We start from the raw sequence: 19,723 nt of genomic DNA on the forward strand, positions 1-19,723 counted from the left end.
CTCTCTCTCTCTCTCTCTCTCTCTCTCTCTCTCTCTCTCTCTCTCTCTCTCTCTCGTTTTCCAATCTCCGCTGAGCTGATCTGTGCATCTGACGTGTTACGATTCATGGTTAGCCGGAAATGCCCCCGGCCGACGTGGGAGACCACGGCTTTGCCACAGTGGCGAAGTTGATGACGAGTGGCTCTGTCCTTTTCATTCATTTTTTCTTATTTTTTTGTCTCCATGGATGAAAACCTTCGCGTCGCCGTGAATCCTGTCTCCTTTCTGTTTCTCTAAGACCCTCGGAGAGGCTGAACCCGTAAATTTCACGAGACTTTCATCGGTGTTTGCGACGAGTGATTTTGCATCGATCTCTTCGATCAGCTATAACGTTTGAATTGGATTCGAATAAATAATCTCTGATTTTTCTTTTGGACGCGAAATTTAGGAGAGATTTTCGCGATTTCACGATACACAGCTTCCTTGTTTTTTTTCTTCATTCGTTCAGGGTTGTTTCCCTCGAGGTTCCATCGAGTCTCCTTCCCCAACACATTCTGCATTAGATTCCAAAGGACATTTTCGCAGAGGGCAAAGAATAAAAATATTGACCAAAAAACCCCTCGACAGAGTTTTCGTGTCTCGCATCGCGAGGGTATTCCTGTCATTATGCGATGTATGGGTTTTGTCTCCCCGGAGAGGGAAGATGGATGGGGGGGGAATGGAAAGGGTGCGAACGTCGCCGTTTTCTGTTTTTTTGTTAGGTATGATTTGATTTGTCATTCAGGAGCAATGCTCTGGTGCCATGCTCTACACTGATCCTCCGAATAAACAAATTCAATACTGATTTGTTGACAATGAAAATATCCTGATTTGTCGTCTCATAAAATGTGAAGTATTGATTGATTTCATTCTAGACTGATGTGAAGAATAAACGCAGGATGCTATGGTTTTGCATAATTAACTGAGGAAAACTTTTGGACAAAATGTTTAAAAAAATGGGGAAGGATTTCTTTGCACTATTTTGTGATAAATAATGAAAATAAACACTGATCTGGTTAACCCACATTATGTGATGGGCCTATGTCTTTGTTTTGGTAATGGGTCGTATCTCTTGTTTCTTCAATACAGGCCCCAAATTTTTATCAATATTTTTTTTAATCCATAAATTGCGTTCCCATTTGATTCTATAGTGTTAAAATTCTTTTTTTTTTCTTTGTTTGGTTCTGAAAACACAAATTGCTTGCCTTTTTTGGGGGGGTTGGATTGGATGGTCTTGCACATGCAATGCAATTCCCCATTGAATTTTATATTTTTGTGGGGTTAAAGTCAGAGTTGTGTACTGGGAAACGTGCCAGTAGCCATTTGCCATGTCAGGCAGGTCGCGTGAGGACAATCACGTGAATTGTGTTCTGTGATGTTTTACTGAGTCGCTGTCAAGGAAATGTGAATAATAGTTGCATACAGTGGGAGGTTTTACTGTTTTGCAAGATATTCAACCATCAAGAAATGGGCTTTTTTCTTCCATCTATAAATTATGCTACTAAATTAGATTTGTTAGTTTTAAGAAATTAATAATTTTCCCTTTTTGTTTGTTTGTTACGTGGAGTGTGTTTTGTAGTGGTTTAGTTCCGGTGGTTTTTGGACTGTTTTGCGTTATTAATTGCGTGCATTGTGGTTTTCAGAGGTTAGGTTATCCACCACACATTGTCTTCCATTTGGTTCAAGACTTTGTTGTGTCGACATTGTATTTTTTTTGTTGGGTTTCGTTCTTTGCTCAATGTTTGACTATTCTCTCTAATCCCTCAATTTATTAATGGGTCTTGTTCCTAATCCCAGACTATAATCACCCGAGACTCAAACGGATCTAGCTCCAATAGAGGAAGGAAGAAGAAGGTGCATAAAGATCGGATCTTTTCCATCAGAACCTGACTGCAATCCTTATGAGATAAAATGATTTACAATATTTATTTTTTCTGGGTGGTTTTCCTTTTGCCAGACGTTTGCTGAACTTGAGGAGGAAGAAGACAACCTGTTGAAGGAGAGAATCTGCTTGAAGAGGGTTTGTTCCTCTTTCTCCCATGCTAAACGGGTTGCAGAATTCTGAACGTGTCTTGTGTCTTTGCACATTAACCGGAGCTTTACTAAAATTTCACGAAATGAGCAGGAAATTGCGTTGTTCTGTGCCACGTTCGACGAGCATGACACTGAGATCGAGAGCTTGAAGAAGATGAAGGTGAAAACCACATTCTTTTTTTTTTTTTATATTGATGATTGCATTTTCCCTAGAGGTCGCGGGTTCGACTCCTGAAACATTTCCCCGAGAACATTCTCTTAACAGTGTATTATATATCAGTTGGATCCGAAGCACATGCATCGTAACAAGGGGGAGGTGGAAAAGTCGATGTCCGAGAGGAGCTTCTTGCTTCCGGATCTGAATATGACGCCTTCGTCTGACGACAGCTGACTTTTCTTTGGCTGTGGCGACTCTGTATGGGACAAGGATAGGCTCTGAATGAATATGGAAAACAACTGGTCTCCGATCTATATAGATCAGCTAGTAAACCCCGGCCATCTCTCCCAGATTTCGGCAAAGCAGCGACACCAAGCTCTTGCTGTGTGAGGGTTTTCGACCGGGTGAAGAGGATCACGTTTAAGATAAGAGATCTCTGGTGTAGAGGATTATGTAAGTTTTGCAGATTCAGAGAGAGCGAGAGAGGATACAGAGTTATTGATTCTTTGTAGAGGGAACAAGAGATTCGAATATATGAGATCAGAAGCTGTTGTGTACTGTATTTAGCAAACCCCAAGGGCTTTTTAACGATCCATTAACCCTAAACAGAGCAAGAAGAAAGAAAAAGTGTTATCATTTCATTAAAAAAAAAGTAATAAGAGACATTGGAATTAGAAGGAAACTTGAGAGATTCAGACAGACAGAGAGAGCTCACCAGAGGTGAGTAACATCATCAGTGATGGCCCTTGAAAGGGGTGGATCTAAGTTGAAGCCTTCAACTTGTCTTCGACGAGTTCGATGCAACGATAGAGTACGAGCTCTATCGGGTTTATAGAGCATACAATGTCAAGTGCCGCTTCCTTGTTGCCGTGGCCGTGGATCTCAGCGATGGTTCTGGTCACGATGGATCGAAGAGGTAAGAGCCACTCCTCGTAGACTTTGCGTAGATTCTTCTCTGACGACACCCCTCTTGAATTGGTTTTCCCATCTGTTTCACTTTCCTCTACTTTGGTCACACAGTACCACAAGACAGATAAACTAGAACATAATATGCGCGCGCACACACACATGTATATATGCACGTGCCAAATTGTCAAAATAAAGTTTCTGGGTTTTCTTTTTCTTAAGTAGAACAAATTCCAAAAGGAAGATGCAATTCAGAGGAGCGTGTGTTTTATTCTTAATGATGTATTTTTGTCAATGGAGTAGAACCCAAGCGAGAGATGCAAGTTGCAAGGAAATATAAGTAGTTGCCAAAATCATAGAGAAAGAAGATCCCATCAGTGGTCTCTTTCGGTGATGTTTGATATTGAAAGAAAGGTGGCATGGAATGTCACTATCACCACCATTATCCATTTGCACCACGCCACAGAGAATCTTATGAACTAAAAACCTACTATTAAATACATATATATACACCCACACCCACACACATATATATATACAGTGGATAGTCCATTTACCGCATCTATTACAAAAACTAAGTCCTTTTTTGGGGGGAGGGGGGAGGGGCGTGTAGAAACTAAGCTTTTGTTGAATGCCAAGTTATAAATTAGGAGAAAATATACGACCTACGATGATTTTACACGATAAACAACCTATATTTTCCAAACAACCATGAGATTTTTCCTACAAATTCATCAATAATTCTATTGATTTTGACTTTCTATAATTGTTCCTTAAAACACACTTCCTAAACACCTTCGCCTGCTAAATCTCTGAGAACTTCTATACTAATCAGGGATGTTTTAAAAGCATGTGATCTATACGTGCCATGGGAAATGAATGTAAGGTCAGAGGTAGGAATGTCATGAAATAAGCGTGAATCGAGGAATCAAGAACTGAAGCACCTTTGATTCGGCTATAAGTTAAGGCTCGTACCTTTTGATTCAACGAGTAATGCAAATCTGTACAGGTTCAATGCAGCAAGAACCTGCCCAAGACACGAGGCCAACAGTCAGTCTTACAGAAGCTGGTAGGCTTTAGAGCTCAAAACACGACTGTGAGACCACTGTGCTTTCGTTGTGATTGGAAGAATTTATGTTCTGGTTGATTTCTGTCGGAGAACTTCCAGATTGTAACAAATCAAAATCAGAGAAAAAGAATCACCAAGAGCTGCTGAAAAAGCCCGACTGAACTATACAGAGTTACAGAAGGAAAAATGACCAAGAGACACATAACTGTTTCAGGACCTTTACCTTAATTTTTTTTTTTTGTTATTCTCTCTTTTAAGAGGAAATCATGTTAAGTTTGGACATTATGCTTAGATTTAAAACGTTTATTCAGGTATACGATATACAAATTAAGGGTTTTTTCATCGTTTTTCCTTAATCAAAATTACGCAACCATCTTAACCTCCAATCATGCATTCACTTATTTATCAGACATGATATAACATGCGCAGTGAATGATCAGCAAAAAATAAGATGTTAAGGAAATGAAAGACAAATGTGGAAAAGTACCGCATCACTCTGCTCTGGAAGGAGTGGAGGCCCGCCATTTGGAGGTCGTAAGATCAACTCGACCAGCTCAAGAACATGTGTGTCGACACACAAAATGTCTTCAGCCTGCAAGCTTCTCTTACTCATGTTGTCTCTAATTAGATCCAGAAGAATCGCCGTCTAGATGACGTGGAGGAAACAAAGATTAGTTCAAGTGAAATGGGTCAGTCAACCGGTGCGCTGACCACGGGTAGTTACTGAAAGGAATTCCCAGATTTAACCACTGATACATATCGCTTCAAGATTCTCTGGCATAGTTTATAGAAAAACAATAATAGGACTATTCCATGTCATGCACACTAAATTGTGGAGCTTTTGTGCATAGACTCCCAAAATGTAAGCGTGTAGCGGTAGTATGGATATTGTAATCACAGTTCTCAAACACAATGTCACCACAGGTGTTATCAGTTTGTATATTTGTATAGGTCACAAGACTAGGATAAATACTTACCATGGAAGGAGACTGGGAATTGGTGACAAGAGCTCTTAAAACGTCAAATCTTTGAGAAGCCGGGATATCAGAAAGAACCTAATCAAACAGCATAGAGAAAACTGTAAGAAAATATAGATCACCGCTTTTTAATCCAAACTGCTGAGACAATTATAAGTTCTCAAGGAACTAATTCTGCCTAAAAAGAAGCAAGAAAAACATAGCATAACGGGAACAGAAAGTTGACAGAGAGAGTTGGCATTGGTCTCGGCTAAGACATTCCTTCTTGTCATGAAGGAAAACCGCAAAGCCCATGAAAATGGTAAGGAACTGCTACTGATATGGTTTTACAAGCTTCGGCCACCAACTTCTTTTAAACAATCTTCATTTAGAAACCTGAATATGGTTTGTAATCTACAGAAAAGAAAGTAACCCAAACTGTTTGTTAAAAATTTATTTTTAAAGCCAAAATTGGAACCTGTTGTATTAGACACTTTTGCAGCTTCTGTGCATACATTTTTATCTCCCTATCAATATCATCTAGGAAAGCCATCTCAAGATCTTCCCCAAGCAAAAAGCCAGGAGAAATGAGCGGCTTGCATTTGCCCTCTTGATATTAGTTTCTAGGAAGTCATTTCAATGTAACGGGATCTTAAACATGAAATGTTTTCCTTACCCTCTTTAATGCATCAAATGTTTTCTTCCTTAGATTTGCATTTGGTGCATGCATAATCACCAAGGTGACAGCCTGGAAAAAATATATGGTAAGGACACTTAAAAAGTTAATACACCAAAATGGTCTGATGTGAACACTAAGGAGAAACCATTATGCCTGTAAAGCGGTGTAGATACTTGGCGTGTACTGCGAGCAGTCAAATTGTTCATCATTGCCATGCGATGGAGTAACTTCTTTTGTTATGTCGAGCAAAAATTCAATAGCATGTGTTCTGAATTCCCAGAGAAGATAGCCAGAAGAAATTACATACTTCAGCATGCCATAAGTTTGCCACCTTTTCACTTGATTGTTTTGAAGCTCATTCATAACATCTGATAAATCAGAATGAGGAGCCTGTGCAACATTGTTCGAGATTTTGGCCCAGATGACTGACAGTGATGCTCCAAGGTTGATGTCGGATAAAGAATTGATAAAATCATCATCATCATCATCATCATCTACTCACATCATAACCGTGAAATAACTAATCACTTGACAAGGAAAAGGAGACATGAGGAGGATTCATTGACTTGCTAGTGTAGAAATGATTATGATTGAGTAGGAAGCTAACCTCCAGCGATGATTCTCATTCCAGTTTCGGTGTCATGCCCAGTGATTAAACCGATATATGTGTAACCACAATATGTTAAGAAAGGTGCTAATTCAGTGGCCAGAGAAAGGCAATTCTCCACTTTGTCTCTGATGCTCACTGATAGAAGAGCCTGCAAAACCAGATTGTATCACAGATATTATTAAAAAAAAGTTTTAATATGCTTTCACTTAGGGAGCAGCAGTCAGAAGCTCATAAAAGAAGAAAAATCAGACTTCAAATACTAACCATTATTTGTAGCACATAGAGACCAAGCAGAGAGCGCAGTTTTGCGTTTTCTTCACTCTTCTGTAAAAGCAACAGAAGATGTCAAAATATCCAAAGTGAATGAGCAAAAATTAGGTAGCAATCTTGGGAACTCCGGTTTTCTCACACTTACGGACCAGTTTTGGGCAAACATCACGAATAGAAACGGCAACACCTAGAGCCTTATTAAATAAATCTTCAACTTCTACTTCTGTTTCCAAAGAAATGTCCTTCAAAATCTTGACAACAACTGGAACAGCAACTTTTAGTTGCTCATAGTGACGCCTCTGAATTGAAGGAATAACTGAAACCAGGACATTGGGAAACTTTCACTCCCTCTATTTGGGAAAATGATTGGATCAAAAAGACTTTCCTAGATATCCAACAGCATAGTGCGCATTTAGCAACCAAATATATACCTAATACACAGGAACAGTGGCAGGAATTCTTCTTTTTTTTACAACTGAAGCTTATGGGATATTAGATGCAAATAATCAGACAAAATAAACAAGATTTAGGCTAAAAAATGTAATTTTAATTTTAAGCAAGAATAAGTAGTATCATATAATGATCTATTAGGAACCTATAATTTTGATATTCTATTGCTTTATTACCTTTAGAAAACCCATGCAATAGAGGAGTGGAACAGTAGGAAGCCCCAATAGAGCCCCGAACAGCAACCAACGCCTGATCATTCAGACTCAGAAGGCCATCAAAATATATAACACTCAATCATTACGAGTGCTGGTTAGTTGCTAATTGAAATACAAGCACCAAATGTAACAAAGCAACATGGGATTAGCATGTTTAGTAGCTTATCCAATATCCAGTCAGAACCGGAACCGATTCCAAATTGCATACCTCACAAAGAATTGAAAGCATATCCCGTGGGCTGCATGCTGTCACAAACCTATCAACAATGTTGTCTACTGTCTCCAAACATCTGCTTGATATGTTGGCGAATTTGGAAATCGATTTTGGCAACTCAAATGAGAGTGCATCCATAACAACCTGTAACTCAAGGTAATGGGGAAAACCACCTGTGAGCTCATATACAAATGATAATATAAGAAAGATTTACAAACTAAGATTTACCTGATCCACAGGTAATGATAAAAGTGATAAAATTTCAGCTAGAACTTGGAAAACATTATTCTCCAGATCTGTACTGCCGGGATCTGAGGCAACATCCTCATACAACGAATTCAAGGAATTGACAAGTTCTGCTACCAAGTTCTCCAACTCAGGAACATCTCCAGCCTCAACCGCCTGCAATAAAAGCAAATGAAAACTACACTTCTAAATAAAATTCAAGTGAAAAAAGGAGCGAGAATTCAAGTTCCCGATTGCAAAATTCTTCAGGGGAAAGAATATAATTCTAGTCTGTTAGAATTCAACCTTCAAAACAGTGACAGTGAACAAAAAAAACAGAAACCAATGGTTTCACTTGATGTTTCCTAATCTTCTCCGAAAATGCAAAGATATATGTCAAGAGAAATCATTCCTATTCTTCTCTGAATCCTTTACATCCATAGAAATAAAGACTCGTACCGACAACCATTCTCGAACGATTAGAACATCCACTTAAGTAGACACCGTCGGAAAACAACCAAAAGACAACTCTAGTAAGAACACAATCTACAGCTCCGATTACATGTCCAATAACGAAACAGCGAGGCATCCCATTTTTCTCGAAGCATATAGAAACTTTCCCGGGAAACAAATGGAAAATTAGTGGAACCTCGGACGAGAAGACGCTGAGAAGCTTACGGTGGAGCACAAAATTAAGAGTTCTCGGATCTGTGACGAAGGAGCAGCAATATCAGCAGTAATACCGAAGCTCTTCTCAACTCCGTAGCTTCCTAATGGTGGCGACGCCATGGCTGCAGCCGCTCGAGCTTTCGCGATGATCACGCGAGGACTCGCAAGTGCAGAAAATTTCGAAATTTCCAATTTGACAATCTTGAACAGCAAACAGTTTATTATTGACTTCGCAAAACGACAGGACATGCTTACGCCTAAAAACATCAGGCTGTTTGGTTTGCAGAATAACACGCGGCCGACTTTTAATAACTTGTCATCCGTTAGAGTACGATAAGACCTGTACGCAAACAAGACCCTTCCCCTGCTTCATTTCCATTTCCGTTCTGCAGATCCATTGCACTAACCTCACCGCAAGGTCCTCCGTGGTTCTGCCGTCGTCCGATCACCGCCATGGAACCCGACGTGAGCATCGAGACCTCGTCAATGATCTGAATCGCGGTACTTCCGATCGGAACCATCCCTCTGGTGACTCTCCGGGACTAGCACACGATGCTCCCCCGTCACCACACGATCCCTCCCTCCGCCATCATTTTGGATGTCAATATTTGACTTCTAGGTCTATGTACATGTTCATGGTTGTTGTTTCTGCTATCTCAACGTAGGTCCTGATCTATATGGGACATTTGATTGATGAATGATTATATCGGTAAATGCATTATCTTGCAGCTCGAAGATGGAGACAAGAAAGGTGACAACAATTTGATACTGTTTCCTCCAGCTGACTGCAGGAATTTCATTGACAAACCAGATGCAAGACATAGCTGCTTCACTGTTAATGGAATTTGAGAAGCGGGTTCTTCAAGAAGAGTCTTCAGGAACAATTTTGAAGACACCTTTAGATTCTCAAGCGAGTCTCCCCTCACACGTAGGTGATGGCTCGTTGTTCCCTTGCAAATCTGTGTTTTGCAAGGTTTATATTTTGTGAAAGCTTGTTTGCTTTCGATGGAAATCCCTGCACATGTAGGTGACAGTCATAGGAATGAAGAGACTGAGTCGGAGAGCAAGACAAACAGACTTGTGAAGATCAATCCCTTCAGGGGAAGCTGGGGACTACAGTTTCTTGAACTCGAGTTATCTAATCCAACCGTTGTTGTGCTCGAAATCTGTGTCTCTGTCCAGCTGGAAATCACAGCCGAGGAAGATGATGAATCTTCGACCGTCCAAGATTCTCCAGAATACAAGTACCCGAAAACTAGAATCGATTGAGACTATTCCGCTAGGGTACTGATCCCATTGGAGCATTTTAAGTTATCTGTTTTTGATGGTTCCTCCTTCAAAAAAGGATTCTCAGCCTGATAGAAGCCTGAACTTCTCAGATAAGGACACGAAGGCCGAGATAGATGCACTGATCAAGAATCTCATTTCCAAGATAAAGCCAGGTGGCAGCCAGGGAGGAACAGCTCGGGAGAATTGAATATCAAGAAAGCTATCCAGGTGGCCCTCCAGACATTGGTGATGGATATTCTACTTCTTGATCCACTGAGTTTTGGTTTCAGCATGGTCAGAGACGATGGAGGTTATGATCCGCAATAACACAAGCGAAGCAATCAGAGACGTAGCAGGACAGAACTGCGTTGAAGGGGCTGATGCCATTGTCCTTGCGGCTGGTAATAATTTCCTTCTTTTCTAATGCTTAGGTTCAGAACCCGAACCCGATTTAAGTAGCAACTCTCACAACACGAGCTTTACACGTTTAGATTTTACCTTGGATACAGTTGTACGTATCTACCCGTGATACGTGCATGTGTGTGCGCGTGTGTACAGAGAGGTGGGGTGGGTTCGGTTCGGTTCGTGTACCCCAAGTTTTTGGGATACCTGGTCTCGGTCTCGTCCTCGCGAGCTTTATGGGTGAAGTATCTCGGTCTCGGTTTTGCAAGACCTCCGGTACCCATGGCTCGGGTATCCAAACCCGCGAAAACCTGCAAATCTTTGTTGATTCGAGTTGATCAACAGGGATATAATGGTAATTTTGCACAAAAAAATAGTTGTTGTAATCACCGTAAAACACTAGGGGTATAAACATCATTTTGCATGTTGGCGGATACCCGAGGGTAATCCATCACGTGACGGCAAAACCCGAACCCAAAGTCCAGGTTCCTTTTCTCGTCCCACCTATAGTTGGTCTCGTAGTTGCCGAGTAGCCGTATTTCGGATACTCATGAGACGGTACCCGCGAAACATGCGGGCCTCGGGTCAAAGAGGTGTTCACGTGGCTTTGTGACGTCCCCTTCTCAGGTGCAATGAGTGAGATCGGAATGGAAATTCCGGTATTGGAAGGCATTGGAAGAGATACGGCACAGTTTCTCGATGTATTTCCAAGTTCCGGGGGGCGCCCGCCGTGATGGAAGATGCAGCTGGGGCTCGGACGGAGTCTCCCGACGAGCCCATCCTTTGCTGGGACCGCCCTTCCTCCTCTTCTGTGCGGTGATCCTTCTCTCTCCATCTGCTTTTGCTGCCATCAAATATTTCATCTGTAGCATATTTCGTTTATAACTTTTGTTGTGTTGTTTACTATAATCTCAATCCACATTAAACCGCCATTTCTAAGAAATGCTTTGGATGTTATCTAAATCGGACTGAAGCTATAAAAGTATAGAGGATAACATTTTTCAAAAATAATCTAGACTAGCATAAATTATCAAATTAGATATATATATATATTGTTTTGGGTGGAGGAAGGGGCCTAAGATTCGGTAAGAGATGTAAAATGCACAAGGAAAAGTCAGCAAACAATGTATGGGCAGAACATAAGCAATGAGAATGAAAGAAGAGGGGAGTGGAAGAGTGGTCCATTGTGATGCAATTTACTAAATATAAAATTAAGTCTCCTTTTTTTTTTCCTTTGGGTGGTCCTTTCATACAAAATAAAAATCCTAATTTTGGGGCTTAATATAGGAGAGAGGGGCAGACATTATGTCTCATGACTTGTTGCTATTTTAACTTCCCACTTTTATATATATATATATATATATATATATATATATATGTATGTATGTATGAAGAAAAGGGGAGTGGAAGAGTGGTCCATTGTGATGCAATTTACTAAATATAAAATTAAGTCTCCTTTTTTTTTTCCTTTGGGTGGTCCTTTCATACAAAATAAAAATCCTAATTTTGGGGCTTAATATAGGAGAGAGGGGCAGACATTATGTCTCATGACTTGTTGCTATTTTAACTTCCCACTTTTATATATATATATATATATATATATATATATATATGTATGTATGTATGTATGTATGTATGTATGTATGTATGTATGTATGTATGTATGTATGTATGTATGTATGTATGTATGTATGTATGTATATACATACATACATACATATCGATGATGTATGTATATCGATGATGAAATGTCTGTGTTTTGTTTCCAAAACTAAATATTTTTTTATTTAAAAATTTATTTTCATTTGAATCAATACCTTCAAAATGATATTAGGGTTATGTTTATACACATATATATATATATATACCTATATATGTTTCTGTATATGTACGTACGCATGTAAAAGTGATGATGCTATGACGTATATATAGTCTTGGGCAATGAATGATGAGACATTCACTTTCACGAAAGTGTGTAGGTCAAAAACTAGGAAAGCATGAAAAGGATTAATTCCTGATCATATTATATATATATAATATAAATAGAAATTCTTAATTCGGCAGATTTTAGAGAGTAGTTTCGAATATTATAACCACACAATCTTCGACCAAACTTATTGACAATTCTTCTTTGGTACGTACACGGTCGGCAACTTGAAATCCACTTATAAAACATATATCCATACACTTTTTTTTTTACTTTTTATGTTAGTTGTGTATACATACATGTTATAAAAAAATAGCTATCTATATATATTATACGTACACACAAAAATCCATGAAAAATATGGTCGGTCATTTAATGTTTTCGAGATAAATAACAAGTCCCATCGTTTGGGTCTTTTAGTTTTATTTATTTTTTATTTAACATCGATTTCGATTTGTCGTATATCCATATGAATATATATATATATATATATATATATTCATATGGATATCACACGTCACAATTGACAACGTGACTTATACGTAATAAAAAAAACGCTGCATGTATACCAAAACTAAATATTAATGAACCACCACAAAATAATGACAACATTAACCATGCACGTAGCAATAACTATAACAATTAGAAATTAATAACTAAATTAAAATTTGAGTCGTTTTCGTATCATCTTTACTTTAACTAAAAATTGGAAAACCTCTATCTCTCTCCTTTGTGGTGGAATTTTCCTTAGCATTACAAAAGTGTGTGATGCATATAGCTCTCTCTCTCTCTATAATATATATATATATATATCTTTTAGGGTTCTTTCGTTGTCAACCAGAGGCCTCACAAAAGTTTCCTATGTTTTCCATTACATATATATATATATATATATATATATATATATAATTTCATGTCGCGCATACCATATGGCAACAGGAAAAAAAAGGCTTTGCTTATTATTTAAAACTTATAATAGTAACTGTCATGGTCGTCATCATATTGGTTTCATTATCTTCCCCGAATTAATTTATTAAACCCTCATTGGAAAATAAAGATCCGAGAAAACCATGACATAAACATCAAATTCTGTTTCAATACCGATTTTCCCTATTCATAACGAGTCAATTCTATATTAAATAATAAAATTCGATTAAAAAAATAGATATTCGAGATTTTTTTTAATTAATCTCACGACTTCCATATTTTGGCTATCGCAACGATATGTTTATCACACTCGAAAAAACACTATCGTAAATATGTTATATATAAATATATATATATATATATATATACGCATATATATATATATATATGGAAATTATTGACAATTTTTGCACAAGAAAAGGTTATGAAAGTGACACAGTCCCTCCCATTGAAAGCAGAACAGTGTCAGCCTCCAAACCCATGACTCAGCCCAAAGCATCTATCTTCTTTTTTTTAGTCACCCTCCTCATTATTACAACTTCCTTTGATTATTACAGTTGTAAATTTCTAATTTCTTTTTTATTTTTAGTTTTTTCAATCTTAAAAATATACATCTATTCAAATTATTCTAATTCCATTTTCGCTAAAAAAAATTAATTTCCAATTTATCTATTGTTTTTTGTTATAGTTTTTATATTATGATAGTACGTAAAATTTAAAATACAACATTGTTGGTACGTTATTTGATATCTTTAATTATTTCGTTATATATATGTGTGTGTATTCAATAGTTTGAATTAGGTATGACCATTAGTATAAACGCTTATCAATGGTATGACTATTCTGTTGTTTTATTTATAAAAAAAAAAAGCGATAAAATAAAGGCTTTTAAATTTGAAATAATATTGCATAAAACATGAGAGTTTTTTTTTGGTTAAAGATAAAACATGAGAGTTTAAATATGGATTAAGACGGTATTAAATTTTCAAGGAAATCTCATTGACCTAATTAATAATTTAATTATAATTTTAAAGATATTGTCGCCTAAAATGGAGAAAACAAATCGCTAAATCAGATTTTTGTGTTACCGTGATCTTATCTTGTTCAATGACAATAATACAAAGTAGGTCCAAATCCAGTTTGACCATACCTTAATTATTTTGTTTGGTCTACCAAAATTATAAAGGAAGTAAATTAATTTGACATTGGCTATTTATAAATCGTCACTTATAATTCCTTGGTAATTAGACCTTTTTTTATTTTAAGAAAATGCTACTGAATCTTTCTAGTTTATTTTCAGGTGGACAAATATTTTTTATTAGCCTAATTATTAAGTTGTAATTAAGGACAAAAAACCGAAAATAAAAACGATTAGGGGGGCCCACCCTGCCGTTTCCGGAGGAGACTCGTGTAAAACGTGTGGGGCCAAAGAGATGGTTGAAATGGACGGCTCTGATTGGTTAATGCGACTGCTTTTGGCGTTACCTGATTCCACACGAAACGTAGATCTCGTCACACTGGACTTCCACCCATGCCATTGATTCTTTGACACGTGTCCTACTCTCTATCACCACCTCACTCTTCGGATATTTTGATGGATCCCAAGTTCTGTTGTCTTCTCCCCCACTTGCCCTCCCCTCGCGTGTCTCCCACGCTCTGTTTTACTAGTGCGCTAATTAAATTACGCCGAAAATAAAATAATCAATCAAGATCTGCGTTACAAAAACATTAAAAATAGAATGATATTAATGGTCTAATTTTTTCGAATTGTTGTGTAAACTTGATTTATTTTTTTAGAAAATTTGAAAAAGAAATTAAAAAAGAGCAAAATTAAATGAACATGGAAAAGAAAAGGGTCTGGACCACCCGTGGTTTCTCACGTCATTTCTACGATGGTGTTCAGAAAAAAAAATGTTAAATTTATTCTATTTGAACATAATCAAATATTTGTATATTTATTTATTTGAACATAGGTTTATTGGCATCTCATATTTCTGTTATTTAATATTGTGAAAATATGGAGCAAAAGATACTGATATTTGATGTCGTGAAATCCTATGTTCCTGTAATCTACTTTTTGTATAATTTCAATTTGTCGGTTGTAAGTTTCATTATATGAAAGTGGGATACTATTTTATTTAGAAAGAAAACAAAAAACATTGGGTTATAAATTGTAATTGTATGGAAATAGAAGGCCGAGTAGGTAGGGGACCATTAGGCAATAAGTGTATAATCTCCACCTCACCTCCCTCCAACGAGTGGTACCCACGCGCCCTTGTGGGTTCTATTTTTTCCTTACTATTATTATTATTATTATTATTTATTATCATTATGATTATTATTATATTTAATTGATCGGGCTAAATCCGTCCATCTGCGTTGATTCAGACGGCGGCTGTCATAAGTCAAAATTCTAGGATTGGTCCCCACATTTTTTATTTTCCTAATTCCTAATTTTTTTTAATCTCCATTTTTTTGTTTCCTTCTGAAACAAATAATTATTTCATTTTTTATTTTTGCGTCGATCCAAATGTACGGTTAGGATTCTTATCCCGAGTGCATGCCACTTGTGGGGACCTTTTGTGGTCCAGACGACCACGTCGCGACACGTGTCCTATGGTAAGCCCGCGAGTAACGACGTGATTTATGGTCCCCCCTCCCCCTTTCCGCTTCTTAATTTTCTGCTCTTACCGGTTCTTCCCGGTTAACTCTTAACCGGTTGACTATTCTTCACCATCGCCGGTCACCTAACTTTTGTACATATTTCCGAAAACAAATCCATGCATATTACCAGTACATGTTCTTTATAGAAGTGAATATTGACCGTGTTTTCTATATATACATAACTATATATATATATATTGTAATTTTTTACTGTCTTTGTCTCTTCTCTTCACTGTTCAGTTTTATTTTTATCTTGATTTAATATATATATATATATATATATATATATGTGTGTGTGTTAAGGATTATTGGATTTTTAACCACAAAAAAAATTTATTGGATTTTATTCGGTGACTTCCGTCACGCTGCTTGGAGTGACGTGGCAAACACGCTCCAAACTTTACGGGGTTGCTACGTATCACATCGCCTTTATACTCTTTTTTATCCATTAAATATATGTGATTTTATTAATTTACGTATGTCATTATCTGTTCATGATATAACCAAATGATTATTATATCTAATTACGTGTTATTAACGTCAGATTGAGAAATAGAAAAAAAAAATTGAAGTAAATGTAGAGTTAAAATAAATTGATTTATGAGAATATTAGATATAAATTATTTAGAAAATATAAGATTTACGAAAGTTTTTTTAGTTTTAATAAGATAATAGTTTTAAAATAATAATAATAATAGAAATTTAAAAAATCTGCCATTCTATATTTATCTTTAATACATCACATCAACTTTTTATTGGATTTATTGTATCTACGCGTGAGTTGAACGTCGTTGTAGGCTATCACGTATTTTTTTTTGTCAAAGTAGGCTATCACGTATTTGTAAATTTATAGAATTTGATTCATATAAATAGGTGGACAAAAATTAATAAATAGTAAAATATAGATGGATTCTGACACGAAATTTTATCTAATCTAAAAATGAAACATATGCTTAGAAAAAAAAATAAAAAATTCTAAAAAAAATGGCATCCTTTCAAACATAAAAGAAAATCGATTAGAAAGAGGAAAAAATAGTTTTTTTTTTATTGAGATGATTTTTTTTTTTTTGTAAAAGCTTACGTTGTCTTGCCACCTATTTTAAAATTTTGTCTTTGATAATTTGATGTTTTCTTCGTGGAAACTCTTAAATTTATCAATTTTCAAAGATTTTAACGTGACCACACACTAACTATCCAAATTTATTACTCGACATACACACACACACACACACATATAACACATATATATATGTGTATATGTATATATATGTGCGTGTGTGTGTATATATAATTACGTGCATTGACCCTTCTTGCACAATTGAAAGCTCCACGCGTCTCAAGGGACAACCTCGGTGGTTTGGCTTTATATACCTAAACAAATGGGTTTTCAAGTATGATTTGTTGACACATTTTTTGTTCGCTTTGGTTATTATTTTATTTTAATATTCTTTCCAATATTATTACTTGTTATAATTTAATTATGCGTTGTGGGTGCATGGTTTCACGAGATGTTTGTATATATTATCATGAGAGTAAACAAATCGCTATATTAGTCTTTTACAAAGGACTTTTTTTTTCTTTGCTCCGTGTAGAAGTTGTTTTGATGATTGGACTTCACTGTTTTTATATTTTCCTTTTATACAATAATATATTAATTTATACAACAAGAGCTAGCCGACCTAATTGTGACAACTCAATAGACTACATGCACACCTTTTTCTTTTATAATTCAAAAGTTTGATTCAATTATATTTTCTAGTTCAACAAAAAAAAATATTATATTTTTCAGAAAATCGAAAAAATCAATATGAATATTTTTAATAATTTTATTCTCTTCTTTAATTATCAGTTAAATCATCTAATTTTGAATAACTAAATAATAGGAGAGAACCCATAACACCACAAAATCTGCAATTCGTCGTTTGGTCAAGATTGTAATCCCATTCAAATTGATTTGCTCTTCTTCTTTCCTTAACAATAGCAACAGAGTGCTGTATATATGTCGACAATCATTGTTAATAAAACATTAGAGAATTACTTTTCTCATATGGTAATCAGAGCCTTTTGACGTCTCACGACGCAACTCTAATTTTTTTTTCCACCATCGACACCCTCAAACTCCACCCAAATCTCGCTGCTACCATGGCCACCGAGAACACATCCTCTGATGCTACCGCCCCTTCTCCTGAAACTGTCACACCATTTAATGCCGCTAGCCCTCATTTCACGTTAATTAACGTGAACGTTACCAATGTAACCAAGCTAACCTCCATGAACTACATCACATGGAGTGTTCAACTCAGGGCTCTTCTTCAAGGATACAATTTGGAGAGTTTCCTTGAACCAACCTCGGCTCCTCCGACAACAATCATCTCCAACAATGCGACAACAACAAACCCTGCATACCTTCCTTGGTTCCGCCAAGACAGATTGGTGTTCTCAATTATTATTATTATTATTATTATTATTATTATTATTATTATTATTATATCTTTAAAATTTTAATGTTTAGTCTAACCTAAATAATTTTATGGATGGTAAAGATATGCATAGTGTAAAATTATTTTTTTAAGATAATGTGTATTTTTTTAATTTTTAACTCACTAAAACTCTTAGACATGTCTTATTTAAAACAGAATATTTAAAATGTTGGATGAAATTGGGTTAAACAGAAGTTTGTGGCTGGTGGGCAGATGAAAAAATAAATAAAAATTTACAAAAAATAAAAATTTATTCCTACGAATGAGTATAAAATTAGACACGGTTTCGATATCTACGAATGATCTTCCGACCGAGTTCGTGTATCTATTAGTTTTGTTTCTGTAAGGATTTGAAATCTGTAGATACGTTTGGTTTGTCTTTGGTCGAAGGTTCTCTGATGGTGAAATCTCTGGAAAGCGGTTTCTTATTCTGCAACTTGTGCGGGACGATGCTGATTTTGAAATCGCCCAAATACGCGGAATGTCCTCTTTGCTTGTCCAAGCGAGACGCAAGAGGTAGAAAATTTACAAATTCGTAGAGATTGTTTGGTGTTTATACGTATTTGGCAATGCCAAGTTTGTCTGGGCTTGATCGATTATAAGCTTTTCATTGTTTTCAGAGATCATCGGCAAAGAAATATCTTACACAGTTAGTGCTGAGGTAACTTTTCTTTGACCATCTGTTCTGTGAAAGTCTAGCTCGAGGATGTCTTAAAGACGGTGTGTACGAATGGCCATATACACAACCAAACCCATCCCTATCCGTGTCTCATCCCATAGCCTACACCACCACAAAAACATCTCCTTCCCTGTGGCATCATAGACTAGGACATCCAGCCCATGATGTACTAAATAAAATCCTCTCGGATGCTTCTCTTTCCAATACCTCTATATCATGTTCCTCTCCTTTGTCATGTGATTCATGTCTCATTAATAAAAGTCACAAGAAACCATTTTCCACATCAACCGTGTCTTCCTCTAAAGCACTTGAAATAGTTTTTTCGGATGTGTGGACATCTCCCGTAACGTCGTTTGATGGCTTCAAATACTATGTTGTATTTGTCGATCATTATACACGCTACACTTGGTTATATCCTCTCAAAAGGAAATCCGATGTCTTCTCCGTTTTTACTAAGTTCAAAGCTCTCATTGAGAACCGTTTTAACACCAAAATCGTATCTCTTCACTCCGACAATGGTGGAGAATACTTAGCCCTCAAATCCTTCTTGTCCGACCATGGCATATCCCACTACACTACCCCACCTCATACTCCCGAACACAACGGAATCTCCGAAAGAAAACATCGACATATTGTCGAAACTGCTCTCACTTTACTCACCCACGCTTCCATTCCTACAATATATTGGACATTTGCTATTCCTACAGCAGTGTACCTAATAAATAGAATGCCCACCCGAGTCCTAGACAACCGATCCCCTTTTCAATCTCTTTTCGGCCCACCTCCAAACTACTCGAAACTCCGAACTTTCGGATGCCTTTGCTTTCCATGGCTCCGACCATACACAAAACATAAACTTCAACCTCGTTCAACTCGCTGTGTCTTTGTTGGCTATTCTCTAAG

General features: G+C 36.8%; 2 protein-coding genes and 2 long non-coding RNA genes across 6 annotated transcripts; 3 read left to right on the forward strand and 1 right to left on the reverse strand.

Annotated features, from left to right (window-relative positions):
• Positions 1 to 17: 17 nt before the first annotated feature.
• On the forward strand, positions 18 to 2,771 carry LOC104815007. 2 transcript variants are annotated; one of them, XR_772036.2, is made up of 5 exons: positions 18 to 1,663; positions 1,816 to 1,872; positions 1,976 to 2,038; positions 2,144 to 2,212; positions 2,333 to 2,771. It is a non-coding gene; the product is annotated as an uncharacterized LOC104815007 (long non-coding RNA). The 2 variants fall into 2 exon arrangements; XR_772035.2 differs by having other exon boundaries at positions 23 to 1,872.
• Positions 2,652 to 8,762, reverse strand: LOC104815006 (aberrant root formation protein 4). 2 transcript variants are annotated; one of them, XM_010543285.2, is made up of 14 exons: positions 8,482 to 8,762; positions 7,807 to 7,980; positions 7,573 to 7,722; positions 7,326 to 7,398; positions 6,849 to 7,015; positions 6,694 to 6,753; positions 6,427 to 6,577; positions 5,973 to 6,313; positions 5,817 to 5,888; positions 5,162 to 5,239; positions 4,672 to 4,830; positions 4,091 to 4,142; positions 2,925 to 3,197; positions 2,652 to 2,810 (listed from the first exon to the last, which is right to left on the reverse strand). In XM_010543285.2, the coding sequence occupies exons 1-13, from the start codon at positions 8,737 to 8,739 to the stop codon at positions 2,971 to 2,973; spliced, it is 1,962 nt and encodes a 653-aa protein (XP_010541587.2). In that variant the 5' UTR covers positions 8,740 to 8,762; the 3' UTR covers positions 2,652 to 2,810; positions 2,925 to 2,970. The 2 variants fall into 2 exon arrangements, with proteins under 2 accessions (XP_010541587.2, XP_019058240.1); XM_019202695.1 differs by lacking the exons at positions 2,652 to 2,810; positions 2,925 to 3,197; positions 4,091 to 4,142; positions 4,672 to 4,830 and having other exon boundaries at positions 5,162 to 5,554.
• Positions 8,763 to 9,018: 256 nt separating this feature from the next.
• On the forward strand, positions 9,019 to 10,859 carry LOC104815005. Its single transcript, XR_772034.1, has 3 exons — positions 9,019 to 9,110; positions 9,202 to 10,142; positions 10,771 to 10,859. It is a non-coding gene; the product is annotated as an uncharacterized LOC104815005 (long non-coding RNA).
• Positions 10,860 to 18,359: 7,500 nt separating this feature from the next.
• Positions 18,360 to 18,817, forward strand: LOC109116732. Its single transcript, XM_019202681.1, has 2 exons — positions 18,360 to 18,657; positions 18,762 to 18,817. Exons 1-2 carry the CDS (start codon positions 18,540 to 18,542, stop codon positions 18,815 to 18,817), a joined length of 174 nt encoding a protein of 57 aa, XP_019058226.1. The 5' UTR covers positions 18,360 to 18,539.
• Positions 18,818 to 19,723: the final 906 nt, after the last annotated feature.

Source organism: Tarenaya hassleriana, unplaced genomic scaffold, assembly GCF_000463585.1.
Source record: "Tarenaya hassleriana unplaced genomic scaffold, ASM46358v1 Cleome22, whole genome shotgun sequence".
NCBI lineage: Eukaryota > Viridiplantae > Streptophyta > Magnoliopsida > Brassicales > Cleomaceae > Tarenaya > Tarenaya hassleriana.